Source organism: Musa acuminata, chromosome BXJ3-8 (genome assembly GCF_036884655.1).
Source record: "Musa acuminata AAA Group cultivar baxijiao chromosome BXJ3-8, Cavendish_Baxijiao_AAA, whole genome shotgun sequence".
In the NCBI taxonomy this organism is placed as follows: domain Eukaryota; kingdom Viridiplantae; phylum Streptophyta; class Magnoliopsida; order Zingiberales; family Musaceae; genus Musa; species Musa acuminata.
Genome location: NC_088356.1, coordinates 12,182,144 through 12,200,065, shown reverse-complemented (window position 1 = coordinate 12,200,065; position 17,922 = coordinate 12,182,144). Strand labels below are relative to the sequence as shown.

The window sequence follows — 17,922 nt, the reverse complement described above, 5'->3', positions numbered from 1 at the left end:
CCTTTTGGCCTGCACACAGCATTTTTACTCCTTATTGGTCCCAATTGTATCGCGAACAAGCAACAGTGTTTTCACCTACTCTCACCGTCGTTCGGTTCCGATCAAACCGGAATCGAATTGGTTTGTCAGTTCGTCGATGCCAAACCAAATTGGATCAACTACGATTCCTGATTTTTTTAATTAAAAAAAAAAATCTACTAGTCAAACCAGAACCGTCGATTCTAACTTTAGTTTCAAAACAAGTGTTACATGATTCGATTTTGAGTTTTTTAAATTTAAAAATTAAAATCATCAATTCCAGAATCGTAATCAATTTTCACCCGATGTTTAATTTCTCTGATAGAAAAAACAAATAGATTCCACGTTCAAATATTTGTGGAGGCGATGATCAACTACGCGTCATGGATAAAAAAAAGATCATACGTGGCACTGTGGCGTAATGTGTCAGGTACTGCTACGAGTGCCCACACCACATGAATACATCGAGTTGGATAACGACCTATTCTAAGGGCACTTTGATCATTTGAGTAAAAGGCTTCGCGATCTAACGACCGTGCGATGAGGACCTTGGTCATTGATTGCAGTGGCAACGGAGTGACTCGATAGCTTACTGATGTGATTGATCTGAGACCAATAGGTTGGACCACAATTGTTGTCGTTGCCACCCCTAATTTATTAGTATATTATATTTTTATACCTATTAGTCAATTATTATACTAATACAGACCAATACGACCACAATTGTTTGGTAGGGGGACCGGACATTTGCTGGAAACAGCAAGGATTAGAGAGAGGCACAGAAAAGACATAAACAATTTGACTTGTATTAGGGGGTCCAAAGCAAGTGTGATCACAGAAAATAATAGGAACCAGAATCCAGAATTATTGTAGTAGCAATTTCTAACCCCTTTTATTTAATGCAGAATTACACAGGGAGTCACATGGCCTCAATCATGCAATGAACAGTTCTAATCATTGATGGAAACCAAATCAAAATGCCAACACACACACTCATTACTTAATTTCCCCTGTTGCCCACCATCCCCATTGATAATTTTGCTAGCAACTTTCTTTCCTTTTTTTTTTAAAGAAAATATTTTATTATTTAATTTCAAGGGAAGAAGAGATTTTACACTGAGATGTGAAGAGAAAAAAAAAATTCTATCTCAAATTTAAGTTTACACCCTATTAGAAGTGATTTTACATTAAAAAAAAAATTTACACCAGATTAGATTCGAGTAGGACTAATATACAATCCATATATTTCTAAAAATAAAGATTTTATTTTATTATTTCAAGTTAAATTTAAGTTGAGTATTATACTAATAAGCGACCGCGAATATAAAAATTTGTTTAATGCAAGATTTGAAGAGAATAAATCAATAGATTAGAGAGGAGAAAAAGCAACAAATTTTACTGCAAGTTTTAAAGAGAACAAAATGTATCCTTAAAATAAAATTTGAAGGAAGAAAGATGCCACTTGTTATGCAGCAAGTGGACAGGATTATGTTCCCTCCTTATACCCAATGATGGAGGTTTGTATGGAGAAGGATCATCATGTGGGAACTGCAGCATCCTAATGGATAATCTTATTTTCTACACTTTCTTTTTTGTTCCATCACCACAAACCCATCCTACTACCATGACAGAACCTTCTTTCACCGATCATGGCTATTTCTTGCCACCACTAGACTTTCCACCTCCCCCTTTCCATGTCTGTAGCTGTCTGTCTTTGTAGGATACGCTCGTTGTATGGAACGGCAGGAAAGAGCAGCATGGTCTTGCTTCAAAACTAATCCAAGTAGAGAGAGAGAGAGAGAGAGAGAGAGAGAGAGAGAGAGAGAGAGAGTCCAATCCCTGGCGATGGCCTCTCTGAACCTGCATCCGTGTTTCCTTGTTACTTCTACTGGATTGGCTGTAGAATTCTTACGATCAATTGACTCACCATGGTAACACTGCACATCACTTCTACCAAGGTGATGAGAGAGAGAGAGAGAGAGAGAGAGAGAGAATCCCCGACTCAATTCCTACAACCACCAGACTGTGACCTTTCTCTCTCTCACACACACACTTTTAAGCTCAGTCCACCTCTTAATTCCAACTCCTCCTCCTCAATTGCAGCTACGATTCCTTGACATCCACTATCCCTTTCGCCCATATTCTCCACTTCCTAATTCACTAGAACGATCTTATTCACGCAGCAATTCCCCGAAGGTTTGTTTCCGAGAATGGGAGGCCACTCCTGCTGCTACAAGCAGAAGCTAAGGAAAGGCCTCTGGTCTCCCGAGGAAGATGAGAAGCTCATAAAGCACATTACGCAATTTGGCCATGGGTGTTGGAGCTCTGTCCCTAAACAAGCAGGTACACCGTTCTTCGCTTGCTTGGCTTTCCAGCTGCGTCGTCTATCATCCTGACTCCTGCGACAAGTTTCAGGTCTCCAAAGGTGCGGAAAGAGCTGCAGGTTGAGGTGGATCAACTACCTGAGGCCGGACCTCAAGAGAGGTACATTCTCGAAGCAGGAAGAGGACCTCATCATCGAACTACATGCAGTCCTGGGAAACAGGTATCACCCCCTCGTCTTCTCCGTCTCCCAAGCCTTTGACTTCTCTGATACCTATCTCCCTGTTTCTGGTCGTGTGCCGGCACCATCAGGTGGTCGAAGATTGCAACGCATTTGCCGGGAAGGACAGACAATGAGATTAAGAACCTGTGGAACTCCTGCATCAAGAAGAAGCTGAGACAGAGAGGCATCGATCCCAACACCCACAAGCCGCTCGCCGAGGTGGACGGCGGCGACGATAAAGCCCTCGACAACAGCGAAAAGAATTCTGGCTCCGGCGGCCTCCAGCTTCCTGTCACGCCCGAATTGGCAATTGCTAATCAGCTCCCGACGGTGGATAAGTCGATGGACGAGAGCACGACCTCCAAGAGTTCAGCAACACCAACCAAAGAATTCTTTTTGGATCAGTTCCTCGCGAACCACGAGAACTCCTCGACCTGCCGTTCTCCCAGTCCGATGGGCAGTTTCCCTCTTCCGCTGCTAAGCTTTGGTCCCGACTACAGCAGCAGTCTGACCACCTCGGCCGCTCTACCCTTCAGCTCCAATCCACTCCTCTGGCTCAACCAGACCGCAAGGCAGCTCAACGCGACACCTGAGTTGAGCTGCAATGCCATATCCGCTGCCGTATCGTCCCTCTCGACTTCGGCAATCGCCCCACCGAGCTGTGCTGGAGATTCTACCATCTCAAATTGGCACGCCGCCAATTGCAACAACATCCCCGGGAGCAGCGTAAACGAAAGCGGCGGCTTCATGCTGCAGAGCAGCTGTTCCTTCGACAGTGGTATCTTCCCCTGGTCAGAATTGACGCCCGACAAAGTTGTGCAAGTCCAGCTCGGAGGCGAGACCGAGGACCTCAAATGGTCGGAGTACCTTCACGGTGCATTCCCGGCGTCGGCAGCGGTACAAGCCCAGAGCAGCCAACCTTTCTACGGCGACATCAAGGGAGGAAGCCAATTCACCATCAGCGGTTTAAGTATTTGGCAGCAGAACCAGCAACTCCAGCATCAGTTGCAAGCTGCGGATATAAGCGGCAAAGATTTCCAGTCCGTATCTGTGGGATTCCAACAAATTTAGATCCTGAAAAGAGACGGGTAAACGATTCTGCTGCCCAAAAAACAGAAGAAACCAAAAAAAAAAATCTGGATTTGCAAAGCTTGAGCAATAAATTCTCGAGTCATACAGGTGTGAATGCCGTATACTTCTTCTCATTCATATGGGACTGCTGTCGCAGCAACTTCATCAGCTCTTCTTCATGTATATTTCCCCGGAGAGTGTCTTTTCACTTTGTTCTTCTGCATTCGTGCTTTGGTGGCTTCGCAATCTCTCACACTAATTCTACGCTGTTACCATAGTTTTTCTAGTTTCGGTTTTCTGCTGCGTCTTCTTTTGTTCTCTGTGATCTCCTGCCATGGCCTCGAAGTACTTCTTCCCGAGAAGCAAATCCTATCCACTTTTGCAGCAGACAACATGGACGTCCACGAAGGCTACTGACATCCTGCGTGCACTTCTGTCAAGCGCTCGCTCTCTTCATCTGATAGCTACTGAATGCTTCTGATTGGGAGGTCTTCAGTGATACAGACGTGGGTGAGAAATGATTTGCGTAGTAAAAAGTGGTGATCTTGAGCCAAATTAACACTGACCATAAAGCATTTCTGACCTCTTTGCGTCTGATCATCGTCTTAAAGCCACCTTGGTCCCAAAGCTAAAGATTTGGGAGTCATGGGACATATAATTGAGATGGATAATTTGGTAGGAATCGTGGCTTGACTTGGTCGTCACATCGGAAGGTCATGGTGCACAACCTAGAACACTGCTCGAGCTTTGCTGTGTCGGTAGGGGGCCACCGTCTTGCATTTATCTACGAATGCGACTCCCCATCATTGACTCTTCTCAATGCTGAAACCTTGGTCGTGGAGATCAACAGAAACATAAAATGGCGCGGGTATTTTAGCCTCTCCTTCTATTTTATTGCTCTTTCCACTGCGATTCTGTAGCCACATAATGTAAACTGCTGCAGACAGATGCAGCAATAGCGAGAGCCAATCTTCTTCACATCACTGCAATTTACCTGCTGCTTATCACGGTCATGAAGATGAGAATGATCTGTGACTCCTGAACCATGGATAGTAGTAATGTCTTCATCTCCTCATCTGTTTGCTACAGATCCATGTCAGCCTCTGGTGAATCTACTGGCTTGCTTGAAACAAAGAAGCGAGACTGAAACCTCTGCCATGATCCCAACGATTGCGGAGGTTTCTTCTATAAATGTTAGTCGAAAGGGAGGAACGAAGAGATGGGAAGAGAAGATCATATCGAGCTTGGAGAAATTTGTTGGTCGTCACCGTGCATCTGTCCTTCTCGTCATCTGCTATTGGCCTTGTGAAAGCTTGAAACGATGCAGCTTGTGTTCTTCCAATTGTGCCGAGCATTTGGAAGATCATGTCTCCGAGTAACCGAGTCCACGGTACTTGATTCTTTATCGAGATGGATCAATGGTTTTGGAGCCAAGTCGATACCGGATCGAGCCACCTCTGATCCGGCCCAGGCGAGCGGGCGCAGCGGTCCAGGCTGCCAGCCCATTAGAGCCAGGAGACCGACCGTTACGAACAACCTGGAACGGACGAGCCCAAGCGAACCGGATCGGGTGCAATCAAGCCCAGACGGCCGCCAACTGAGGTTGATTTATAAGGTTTCGAGGCTCTTTTTGTAAAATTATAGGGATCGATTCGTAAACGAGCTATATTATTATTATTATTATTATTATTATTATTATTATTATTATTATTATATAAAGAATAAATAATTATGACGGAATTCGATCCCAGTCAAAGTCTTTATCAGCTAAATTAACTGATACGTTAAAATCTGATTTAGATTATTTATATATCATCCGATCATAAAAATCTTATATATCTAACTATCGAAGTCTTATATATTTGCATGAGATGATACCATAAAAATCTAATGGTCCCAGTCCCTGATACCAGTAGCGTTGACATCGCATTGAAGTCGATGTCTCTTCTGGCCGGTTATGGTCGTGACATGCAACTGTTCCATCCGAAACACAGCGTGGGGAATTGACCTCAAAAGCATCGGAGAGGCAGAGATAGCTGATATCAACTGAATCGTCACATCCGTCTGGTGTTTGTAGAAAAGCCTTGGGCATCCGATCCTTTCAGAAAGGTCAGCACCTGTTTTCTCCCATCCCCAGTTTCCGTGAATCATTCCTAGTTTCGAAAGAGAAAGGACCGATCTCATCAAAACTTCCTGTGCTCCGCTTGTTCTGCCAGCTCGAGGATTTCTTATATGATGGAGAGACTCCTGCCTTGGCCTTGGCCTTGGCACGGCATCAATGGTAGTAGGGACAAGTACCTACTCTGTGTGAATCCACCGCAATATTCAATTCCCCAACTGCAGCATTGTTGAGTTTTTAAAAGTCCTTGCAGGTTGCAGTTGGGTCTTCCACCTAATCCCCCTTCGTTACTTTTTGACACTGCAGATAACTGTGGTGCTGTTCCGACATGACCTTAATCTTGTTTTTGTTAATGCATTGTGATTCGAGACATGTCTGACGAGGAAGCATTGTAATTGTGATGCCCGAACTTAGTTTTCCGGAACAACAGAACAGAGCACAAGGAAAAGGTAAAAAGGAAGCCGTCAGCTACTGTGATTTCTGTGTTTCAGGGATGCAGCTCATTTATGACGAAGGGGGCCGAGCAGAACTGAGAGTCCTCCTGGCCGAGCAGTTTGGCTGCATGGGCAGGATGGACCATGCATCCAGTGGCACTCCAAAATTGCAGTGGCAAGGCAAGGGGTGGACCCTTCCATTTTGATGGCCAAGGACAAGGTCTGCAGGGTCATCTGTAGGATTGTGTAGCCTCTGCCAGCTTCTTCACATGCTACTGGAAACCAAGATGTGTAACTTGAGCCTGCAGCTTAGTTGACCCAAATTAATTGGGGAAGAATGACATCTTGTACCATCCACTTAGAGTGATGAATGAAGTCTTGATGAGACCACAAGGCAAACATGTTGAAGACCTCCAAGAAATATTTATGTGGCTGTTGTATGCATGTGCATGCATCACTGACTTCCATCCTGTGCTTGTCTGCATCAGATGGTCTGCTTGTGGGATCAAAGAAAGACATGCACAGGATGGAAGTCAGTGATGCATAATACATACAACAACCACAAAAATATTTCTGGGAGGTCTTGCATCAGATGGTCTGCTTGTGGGATCAAAGAGAGACATCTGGAAGGGCATAGGATATGAAGTTGTGAACAAGCAAGCACTGCAGCCAAGTTGGTCTACTGAATGCAGTGACACAGAGAAGTAAAATCTGGGGCTTCTTATGGAGATGTTGCAAGCATCATCTACCCCACAACCATCTGGATCCTACTGTAAGAGAAGAGAAAACTCCTTGTTCAAATGTCCAAAGTGGTCTATTTGTCTAGAAGATTGTGAGGATTCCAAGTGAGTCTTTATAGGCTCTTCTTTTGAATGGTGCTTTTGGGGGTTTGTATTTAATTACATTGTGATGAGAGTGAGTCAGTTGTGTGATAATTAACTGTTGGCAAATTACACTTTACCCCTTGGGTGGAATCACACTTCTTTTGAACCATCCCAGGAAATTTTATTGACAGTAGCTGCAACAAGTATTGTTTGTTTTTATTATATTTTGATATATATATATATATATTTTTTTTTTTTTCTTACCTTGATTTATTTGAGAATATTATTACTTACAAACAAAATGTTTTTTTTAGATGTAGCATCTCAAAAACTTGTGCAAACAGTCCCCAGTTTATTGTGTTTTGTTGAAAAAGGAAAAAGTACATGCAAGATCATCAAGTAGTGCATTGACTGTGGACTTTGATGTGGGATGTCAACTCTCAACCACTTCCTCCAGGCGGTGTCATTGTGAGTGAGTAAGTGAGTGCTATAGGGTTTGATGGAGAAGCACAAGCAGAGGCACAACAAAGAACATATAGGAGCATGATGGCATGACAACCTGTGATTGCAGGATTGGTGGAAGGGGGTAATGGAGTTGAGCCACCAAAACGATGACATCAAAGGGTTAGACTCTGGGATTCGGAGATGCTGACTTCCAACTGCTTTATTTTTCACAGTGGCATTATAGCATACATGTCGATTGCATGGTTTGTCCGCACCCCCTTGGAAATTTGCTTCTTGGTCAGAGCAAATGTGATGGTCTTGGTTGAGGACAAAATGGGATGGAGGGGGGGGGGGCACTATAGATTATTAGTCAACATGAGGAGAGATGGGTTTGGTGCTTCCCATGTGGAGTTGGTCTTTGTGGGGGCCATCTCCAATGCCCTCATTCCATGCTATTCATATTGAATACCACTCTTTCAGATTTCACCATTCAACAGTGATGTGGCCATGTCTTGTCCCCCTTTTTTTTCTTTTAATCTCCTCACCCATGCACCATTTTCGCAATCTGTTCAATAGTTTCTCATGATTCCCTCTTTGTGTGGTGGTTGCCACCAACATAATGACAAGGGTCCAACTTTCACTTAAAGAGCATTTATATAATGTCAGCACAAATGATCTCAAAGATCAATAGCACAATATTCCTGTCAATACAAGCAACATCTGAGGAGGAGGTACTGCAAATGCATCATAATATTCTTTAATATATGTATGTGTACATATATGCATTATCATGGTGAAATTTTAATTTGGAACATCGTGATGGAATGGAAAGACCATTGTACTCACTTGTTTTCAAATAGCTTATTTAGTAAGCTCTAGTTGGATCTTATCCTACTTGTTCTTCTTTTTCTTCTTTTCCCATTTATATAGTTCCATCGGATGCATGGTCATATCCACATTTAGTCTCATGAATGAATTACAAATTGGAATCATATAGGATTCCAATTTAGCTAACACGACTCTTACCATCACCGTCATAAAACACAATACAAGTCTTGAAGAAGAAACATTATCCTACTTTTCCTAATGCATTTAAATGGTTTAAAAATTAGAGAAAACATGTAATTTGATCCACCCCAATGTCATAATCATGATAGTGACCATGATGATGCGATGATGGATGCCTAGTTTTCTTTGTGTTCGACTCCTCTCACCCCCCACCCACCAAATCCTATCATGCAAGAGAAACAATTAGGAGAGAGAGATAGAGAGAGAGAGAGCAGCCGAATGCAAGCAATTGAATCCTATTCCTAGTCCCTTTTCACCCCCTCCTAAACCATTTGATCTCCTCAACTCCAACAAAGAAAGTGACCTCTCTCTCTAAAAAGGCATCATCTCACCTATTCTTCATATACTTTGTTTACACATCCATCCCCACACCTCTCTCTCGCTCTCTCTCTTGCCCTTTTCTTCACTCTCACTTTCCCCTCCTAACCAAATCTAATTTGGGGATTCCTTATTTTTTTGGTTTCCAAAACTTCCCCTCTTCTGCTCTCTCTCTCTCTCTCTCTCTCTCTGCATTCTGCTCTTGCTCTCCTCTCACATCATCCCCACTGAGGCTTCTAACTCAGATCTGTTGAGGTGAGATGGGTGGCGCTCCCTTTCGCTGCAATCACTGCTTTATCTGGTCTGTGGGTAAGCGGTAGTCTCGAGACCATCGCCGCCGAGCTGCTTGCTTATGATGCGAACTCACCGGGTGGGGAGTGGTAGGGTTGAGCGGTGCTTCGGGTTCCTTCCGCGCCTGCTCGTGGTGCAGGGCAATGGAAGCCCTCCGTTCCGGGGATCTCCCTTCCGACCCGCCGCGCCTCCTGCTTTGATGTCCTTGTAGTGCTGCGCGCCGATGGGGAACGGCACCTCTCAAGTCGTCGGTTGCTTCGTGCCCGTGGGGAATGGGAAGGGCGGGGTCGATCTGGAGTTCCTCGAGCCCCTGGACGAGGGGCTCGGCCACTCCTTCTGTTATGTCAGGCCGGTCGTCGTCGATTCTCCGGCTATCACCCCGTCCAACTCCGAGCGCTACACCGTGGACTCGAGCACCCTGGATTCCGAGACCCGCAGCGCCTCTTTCCGGCAGGAGATTGCTGCGGAAGATTTGGCTGGCCTCCAGAGGGCGAGCAAGGGCGCGTCCGAGACCACCTTTAGGGCGATTTCGGGGGCCTCGGTGAGTGCCAATGCCTCGACCGCCCGGACCGGCAACCCGAATGTGCTGGCCTCTGGCGACGCTCAAGAGCCTGCCGCTTCGTTCGAGAGCACGGCCTCGTTCGCGGCGGTCCCTTTGCAGCCGGTGCCCCGTGGGTCGGGGCCCTTGAACGGGTTCTTGTCAGGACCCTTGGAGAGGGGATTTGCCTCGGGGCCATTGGAAAGAGGGGCGGGCTTCATGTCAGGGCCATTGGATAAGGGTGTTTTCATGTCCGGCCCTCTTGATTCGACTGATACAAGTAACTTCTCAGCTCCGCTTGCTTATGACCGGAGAAGGGCAAGGCTGGGACGGCTCGTGAGGAGCATGAGTAGACCAATGAGAAGCGCTCTTTCTAGGACCTTTACAAGGCGTCGACATGGTGGTGGTTCTGGTTGGATGCAGCGGTTCCTCTTGCATCCCATGACCCAGCTGGTCTGGCATTCTAAGGAGCCAAAGTATCGGCTGGAGCCTTCAGCAAACTGTCTGGAGGCTGGAACATCTGAACCTGAGTATAGCAGCAGCCGTAACTTACAATGGGCGCATGGCAAGGCTGGAGAGGATAGAGTTCATGTTGTTCTCTCTGAAGAGCAAGGGTGGTTATTTGTTGGGATCTATGATGGTTTCAATGGTCCCGATGCACCTGATTTTTTGATGAGTAACCTTTACAGAGCTATAGATAAAGAATTGGAGGGTCTTCTATGGGACTACGAAGACAAAGCTGCCGAGGCTGTACCTACATCTGATATTACTAAAAACGGTGCTACCAGGACTTGTTCTAGTCTTGTAGAAGAAGATGAATGTGCCAGTTCTCAGTTGCACCCTGGTGAATCACAGAATTCTCAGTTGCTTGATGAAAATGCTGGTGACAATGGTGAGACAGGAGTTCTACATGTCCAATCCAATGAAGACAACCATGGATCGGAATCTACCATCGACAAGGGTTTGGATGCTGAATTAAGTGGTAAGGATCAAGCTGCCGAGGGAATAGGAACCAAAGACGTTGACAAACAACCAAGTGAAAGTTCCCATGACCACAATGCAAACACAGGTGACGGAGATACGGATACCAAACACCATGTTGATGTGCCCCAGAAGGAAACCTCTTGCATGCCAACAACAAAATTAGAGAACAAAACTAGGAAAAGCAAATGCCTTTACGAGCTTCTTCAGATGGAGCTTATGGAAGACCAGGACAAGGAGTCTTGCTTGTCATCAGGTCATGCCAGTGTGAGGGGTTCTTGGGATATGCAATTTAGTGCCATTGAAGACCTGCGTAGCAGAGAAATCTCATCAACAGTAAATGCTGTTTTGTGCTCTTCCAGAAGCAAGAGAAAAAGTTCAGGTCTGGGTGAAGATATTGGTGGAAGAAGAGAAAGTGATGATGTAGTCAGTGACGAGTCCAAGGACCCAAAGCAGAAGTATGTGGTGCCATTTTCTGCTTTAGGACAAAAGCAGATGATCAGAATATCACTGTTTGGATCAAAGTTGAGAAAAATGTACAGGAAGCATAAATCATCACAAAGGAAGCTTTTCCCTTGGAGTTATCATTGGCACAGAGATGCATCCAATCTTGATGAGAGGATAGTTAATTCATCAGTGGTTATCAGAAGATGCAAGTCTGGTCCAGTGGATCATGATGCAGTACTCAAGGCTATGACCCGTGCACTGGAAGCCACAGAGGAGGCTTATGTGGAAATGGTGGAGAAGGCACTTGATAAACACCCAGAGCTTGCACTGATGGGCTCATGCGTTCTTGTCATGCTGATGAAGGACCAGGATGTGTACATTATGAACCTTGGCGATAGCCGTGCTATTCTTGCACAAGATAGACTAAACCAAGGCTACAGTAACCCGATTCTTGCCAAAGAAGATGTGAGACATCGAAGCAGGTCAAGGGAGATTCTTGCTCGTGTGGAGCTAGACAGGATATCAGAGGAATCTCCAATGCAGAATCCTAAAGGTCAGCTTTGCAACATTAATAAGACCAGGGAACTTTCTCTATGTAGCTTAAAAACACGGGCCAGTCAGCTATCTTCTGACCATAGTACAAGCATTGAGGAGGTATGAACCAATTAAGAATACTTTCTGTTTTTCTCCCATCTCGAGAAATCTAAATGGATATTTCTTATGACGCATCATGCTTGAGCTTGTGGTTGTTTGATGGCAAAGATGTGTGCACAAGCACCTAGTATCTCTGTGAAATTTTTTTTCTAATAATTGTTATAAAAATTGGTCAAGAATACTGGTTTTATTGCAAGATACTTACTCGAGCTGACATACATTTCTGAAGACTTCTGCCTTATTGTCAGTAGTTAATTATCATAAGAACATATTCTAGTATATGAAGTATAGTTAATTATTATAAGAACATATTCTAGCGTATGAAGTACATGTACAGTAGCAATGATGAGAAGAGAAAAGAAACTAGCGTATGATAGCTGTGAAACTATGCGAGAGATAGAAACTGTGTGATACTGGTGAAGGGTAAAGATTTAATAGAAGTAAACACAATTCTGGGTAAAAAATTATGTTTATGTTTGTTTGAATATTTTGAAAAAGGTATTCTTCTAAGTCTTTTTCTATGCATGGAGAAATTGAGGATTTCTTCCTGGTTGGCTGAGCTAAAAGTTGGAGTTTCAACTCGGGATGGATACTAGCGAGGCAATGCCATTGAGAATTTCCACATGCTATTGAAAATGCACTGTACCAAATATGCACTAATGAATCTGCAAGTCATTATTGACATACATCCTTCATCACATGGGATTGCAGGATAAATACGATTCAGAGTTAGTTAAAATTTGAGTAAATTAAGAGAAATAAAGTTCTTTTGTGGTAAATGTGTTGCAAAGTGAGCATTTTATTCAAACAGCAATGTCATTCATTTTTAAATTTTGCTAGACAGGAGGAAGATGACAAGTTACTTCTATGATTATATTCTTTCATGTGGATGTTACTGGCTAGATCTTGTGTTAAACAAAGGATATTTCAATTTTGGTGTGAAAAGTGTTTATTGATTGGTGAACTCTCATGGTATCTATGTGAACAACACATTTGGCTCTGAACATAACTCACATCCACATGTGCACAATAGATCATCTTGATGGCTAAAATCCTCCGACAATCTTATTCACAATATTTTGTGAAGTTCATAGCTGACAAAGATGAGTTCATTCCCCTTTTACCAAGATCTTCAATAAAGCATGAAGGTAATCCATTGATGTTCCTGGTGAAACTACATGGAGTACAATTTCAAGGAAACATCAAGAGGCCCTTGTGGTAAATGAAGGAATGAGCCATGAACCAAGCACGCATGCTCCTAGAGAAACCAGGAAAACATTTTTCTTTCTGTAGCTCATAGCATTTACTTTTTTTCTTGTGGAAATGTTAGCTTGCTAAGCATTCAAAATGATTGTGAGAAGGCTTTTTCTTTGAACCATTTGCTGTATCATATATGATTTCCTCAATACTGTGTGTCTGTCATAATGACTTATCGTTTGCCCTAGTTAATTGACCTTTTCAACTAAATCATTGCAGGAAGTATTGAGAATTAAAGAAGAACATGCTGATGATGCTCAGGCTGTCTTTAATGACAGAGTAAAAGGAAAGTTAAAAGTTACCAGAGCATTTGGTGCAGAATTTTTGAAGAAGGTTAGCTGATACATAATGCAATTTAAATTAATAAGCCCCTTTTAATCTATGTTTGCATTCTTTGTATCCACTAAGTGTGTCTGGTTCTGGTGTGATTCTGTTCACGCTAAACTTCATTGAATTGAGAGGTGATTCATATTGCAGCCTTGGAAGGTGGTTCATTATCAGAAAGTTAATAACTAAATCTTTAAATGACATGATAGCTTCTCTTGATATATCATAAATCCAAATTAGCCAGGCAGTGTCAAGTAAACGAGTCATTGGTTTGGCCATATCTGGGGTAAATTCCTGCTCGTACCTGGGAAAGAAATAAGGTATTGAAACTATATTTGTATCTACTGTAGATCATTGGCTGTGTAAATGGCTCAATAATAGAGTAATGTATTATCATGGTGATTACTTTAAACATTTTTATCTTCGATTAGATTGCTTACTGGTGCAAAATCTGATCATTGGCCGAGGTGCACTCCTGCTTATACTAAGGAAAGATGTATGGAATTCTAAACTGTATGTGTAGAAGTAAAAGCTATGTATTCTCTGGAAATGAGGTGAATCAGTATACATTATTTTTGGGTATGTGCATTCATATTGAAGGGACTGTAACAGCAAAGGAGAGCAAAGAGAGTTTCAAATCATTTCAGTTCTTGATTGTGGCAATGAAAATTCTCTTAAGCCCACATATTAACTCTTTCTATCCTACCTTGTGTATGAGCCCAACCCATCCACGACTAGGCCACTCACATCTTGCGGCATCCCGGACCCCAACATCCAAGCATGATAAGAAAATTCCATTATGTGTGGGGCCTGGTGTACAGAAATTGTGATCGGCCTTGTGTATAGGTGGAGCCATAAATGGGGGGGGAGGGGGGGGGCAGGATTGAAAAAATCTCCTTGTGTTGATCCCAGTACAGTTTTCCTTTATTTTTTTGCCTGACAAAAGATCTGATACTTCTGAATAGCGAAGTCTAGTGAGATACTCTTTGCTCATGTTTAAACATCTATAGGTAGTTGAGAATTGAAATCTCAAAGCAGTGTTGTGGAATATTCAATCTGAGCACGAGACAAATGCTTGGGCACTGCAGTGCCATAATCTTGTATATTTGGTGGCATTTCCCTCAAAAGATCTCATTGGTGTGAAACAAAAAGGTGATTATTTCTTGTTGTAATAAACATGTAGTTAGGAAATTGGAATAACAATGTCCTGATCTAATGTAGAATATGAATTTTTTTGCAAAAACAAGGCAAGATGTGATATGCCATACATGACTGAAAGAACAGGCATTCTCATTACATTTGTTTTAGTTATCTACTTTTGGTTATATTTACTGGAAAGTTGATTTGTTTGATGAGGCTGATTGTACCTTTTTCCCTCTCTGAAACAGCCAACCTTCAATCAAGCTCTTCTTGAAATGTTTAGAGTTGACTATATCGGGAACTTGCCATATATTAGCTGCATTCCCTCGGTTCTTCATCATCGTCTCAGCTCAAGTGATCGATTCTTAGTCCTCTCTTCTGATGGGCTTTACCAGTATTTCAGCAATGAAGAGGTGGTTTCACATGTCACATGGTTCATGGAAAATGCACCAGAAGGGGATCCTGCACAGTATCTCATCGCAGAGCTGCTACTTCGTGCAGCTAAAACGAATGGTTAGTCCATTTATGTGCTCATTTAGTTCCTTTTTTGTCATCACTTATGAGACGCGCTTGCATTCCTCTTAGAGTTGCCCTCCATCTTATCCTTCAGTTGCTTTTTAAGTTTCAATGGTTCGGTTCTTGCCACTCATTACTTAACTGTGTGCATAGTAATGCACCCAGTACGTATGTTCCTCGAGTCATGTTCAAGCCAGAGCTCCAGTGGGAGCGTAGTAATAGTCATCCTTGACATGCTAGAAGATTTTAATGAAGGGTCAACTTTTGAAGCTGTTGTCATCATTCATTCTTTGACGAGTTGATAGAGTCACCTTTTCCAAAAATTCTGTCAGGTCTAACTTGAGGCTTTCTCTCTATTTTGGCAATCAAGTTAGAGTTAGCTTCCTAACATGGAATTGCCTCTGTAAAACCTTGCGATTCAGTTATGGGTGTCGAATATTCTTGTTGCCTGGGTTAATCCGCCTTGCATTTCTTTCTTGGGTAGAAATCTGTGTTTCCGTGTCGGTGGTTACGGGTTAATCTGCCATGCATGTCGAATATTGAGTTTCTCACTGCATAATGATTCACATGGTTGTAATTCCATGTTTACTTCACAGGGATGGACTTTCATGAATTGCTGGATATTCCACAAGGTGACCGTCGTAAATACCATGATGATGTTTCCGTCATGGTGATCTCCCTGGAAGGAAGGATTTGGAGATCATCCAGTTGATCGTTGCTGGGAGCATCTTTTGGCCCTCCGTCCTCATCCCGTTAACAAGCGAGAGGCATTCATGTTCTTTACACGTTCTCACCATCTTTTGATGTACTCTTCCATTTAGTGGGTTTCATATGTGATGGCCATCGCTCTCATCCTCTCGGTGAGCCTGCTGATCCAAATCGGAGGCCATTCTGTGGATAATTACAACCCCAAATCATCGTCGATCATTTTTGCAATCCCTGAAGTGAATCCATTTGACTTGCCACGTTGGGTTCCTTGAATCCAATCATCAGTCTCAATTCTCGTGGCTAAACGGTGACCATAGACTCCTTTCGACCCAGCTCTGTCCTGTGTCTCTGTCAGCTCATGCCACAGCTTTTAGGAGACGAGAAGAGTTAGGGCTTCAGAATGGCATCGCACATGCATTACCATGCCTTCTTCTTCCTCTTTATTCCCCTTCTTTGGAACCTACTGCCGCTGTTGAGCTATCCATAACTACGCGTGGGTAACCAATACAATTAACCAATACAATTAAAGGGGAAGGATACATATATGCATGTATATGGGTGTGAGTTCGTCCTTCACATCTGGATGCAGAGTGGCTCTTTTGCCGAAGCTGGATCTCAAGGCTTTTGGCATGTGCGAGGCACCGTACCATTCGCGTTCATGATCAAAATATGCCAAAGGAACATGGAACATGTAGCTTCTCTGAGACTTCCACATCATCGCACAGGATCAGCTCATTTCCATCTTGATAGGGATTTTTCTTCCTACAGGATATGAATACTGAGTCGGCAAGTGGGCAAATCAGGTCCCTACATCATGCTTTTATGTGCATCGTCGCTACCTCTTTGTTCCTCTTCTCTTCCTTCCATCTCACCCTCTTCAGCAGCGGCAAGCAAGCGAGCAGCCACAATGGCCAAGCCTTCCCTCCTCACGTTCTTCTCCCTCCTCGTCGCTTCCACCCTTGCTGCGGATCCTGACATGCTCCAGGATATCTGCGTCGCGGATCTCAACTCCGGTAGCTCATCTTCGCCATCCCTTCTTGATTTCTTTGCTTGATCTGCCGTCTTCTTGCTTATGTGGTGGAGCGACCACTGCAGCCGTCAAGGTGAACGGGTTTGCATGCAAGCCGGCGGCGGAGGTGACGGAGGCGGACTTCTTCTTCCAGGGGCTGGCCAAGCCGGGCGCCACCAACACCACCATGGGCTCCCTGGTGACGGCCGCCAACGTGGAGAAGATCCCGGGGCTCAACACCCTGGGCGTGTCCATGTCCCGCGTCGACTACGCCCCCGGCGGGTTGAACCCGCCGCACACCCACCCGCGCGCCACCGAGATCGTCTTCGTGCTCGACGGCACCCTCGACGTGGGCTTCATCACCACCGCCAACAAGCTGATCACCAAGACCATCACCAAGGGCGACGTCTTCGTCTTCCCCCGCGGCCTGGTCCACTTCCAGAAGAACAACGGCGACGTTCCCGCCGCCGCCCTCGCCGCCTTCAACAGCCAGTTCCCGGGCACCCAATCCATCGCCGCCACCCTCTTCGCCGCCACCCAGCCGGTGCCCGACATCGTCCTCTCCAAGGCCTTCCAGATCGGGACCAGAGACGTGAAGAAGATCAAGAGCCGCTTGGCGCCCAAGAAGTAGCGAGATCGAGACATGTTCTTGTTCGGAGCTCGAGATCAGTTCATCCAATCACCCGCCATGAGCATAACTCCCAATCAAAGCCTAATGATGTCACTTCTCTTTCCGCCATTAGGATGCTATGTGTCCTATCTTTCTTCCTTGATTCAGAGTGTGATTCACCTAATTATCAAAGAAGCTGTTTGAAACGGTTTTTTCCCTATTTATATAAGTTAACAGGGTGAATTTTAAATTTTCTCAATAGAGTAGAAAGATTTTCTCATTCAGTTAGGGAAATCTTATCTGCTATCGTACCCCCGCAAGATGGTGCTCCTATACCAATCTTGGATCGATGCAATGCAAACAGTTTATGAGCGAGAGGTTTTATGAGTGAGTCGGTTGATTGATCAACCATATGTACATGAGAAACACGAAGTTGATGACAGACAACTTAATCTCGCACAAAGTGAAAATCGATAGCAATATGTTTCATGCGGGAGTAGAACACCGGATTAGCGCACAGATAGATAACTCCAACATTATCATAATATATTATATGAGAGAAACTGATGTTGAGTTTCTTGAGCAGATTTGACCCAATTGAGT

General features: G+C 44.1%; 3 protein-coding genes across 3 annotated transcripts; all 3 read left to right on the top strand.

Moving 5' to 3' along the window:
* The first annotated feature begins 1,705 nt into the window (after window positions 1–1,705).
* On the top strand, window positions 1,706–3,920 carry LOC135645124 (transcription factor MYB61-like). The gene is made up of 3 exons (XM_065163215.1): window positions 1,706–2,361; window positions 2,434–2,563; window positions 2,653–3,920. Exons 1-3 carry the CDS (start codon window positions 2,229–2,231, stop codon window positions 3,632–3,634), a joined length of 1,245 nt encoding a protein of 414 aa, XP_065019287.1. The 5' UTR covers window positions 1,706–2,228; the 3' UTR covers window positions 3,635–3,920.
* A 4,865-nt stretch (window positions 3,921–8,785) lies between these two features.
* LOC135645688 (protein phosphatase 2C 32-like) lies at window positions 8,786–15,856 on the top strand. Its single transcript, XM_065164323.1, has 4 exons — window positions 8,786–11,752; window positions 13,229–13,342; window positions 14,725–14,989; window positions 15,589–15,856. The coding sequence occupies exons 1-4, from the start codon at window positions 9,356–9,358 to the stop codon at window positions 15,702–15,704; spliced, it is 2,892 nt and encodes a 963-aa protein (XP_065020395.1). The 5' UTR covers window positions 8,786–9,355; the 3' UTR covers window positions 15,705–15,856.
* Window positions 15,857–16,519: 663 nt separating this feature from the next.
* On the top strand, window positions 16,520–17,578 carry LOC135645689 (germin-like protein 5-1). The gene is made up of 2 exons (XM_065164324.1): window positions 16,520–16,713; window positions 16,796–17,578. Exons 1-2 carry the CDS (start codon window positions 16,608–16,610, stop codon window positions 17,338–17,340), a joined length of 651 nt encoding a protein of 216 aa, XP_065020396.1. The 5' UTR covers window positions 16,520–16,607; the 3' UTR covers window positions 17,341–17,578.
* Window positions 17,579–17,922: the final 344 nt, after the last annotated feature.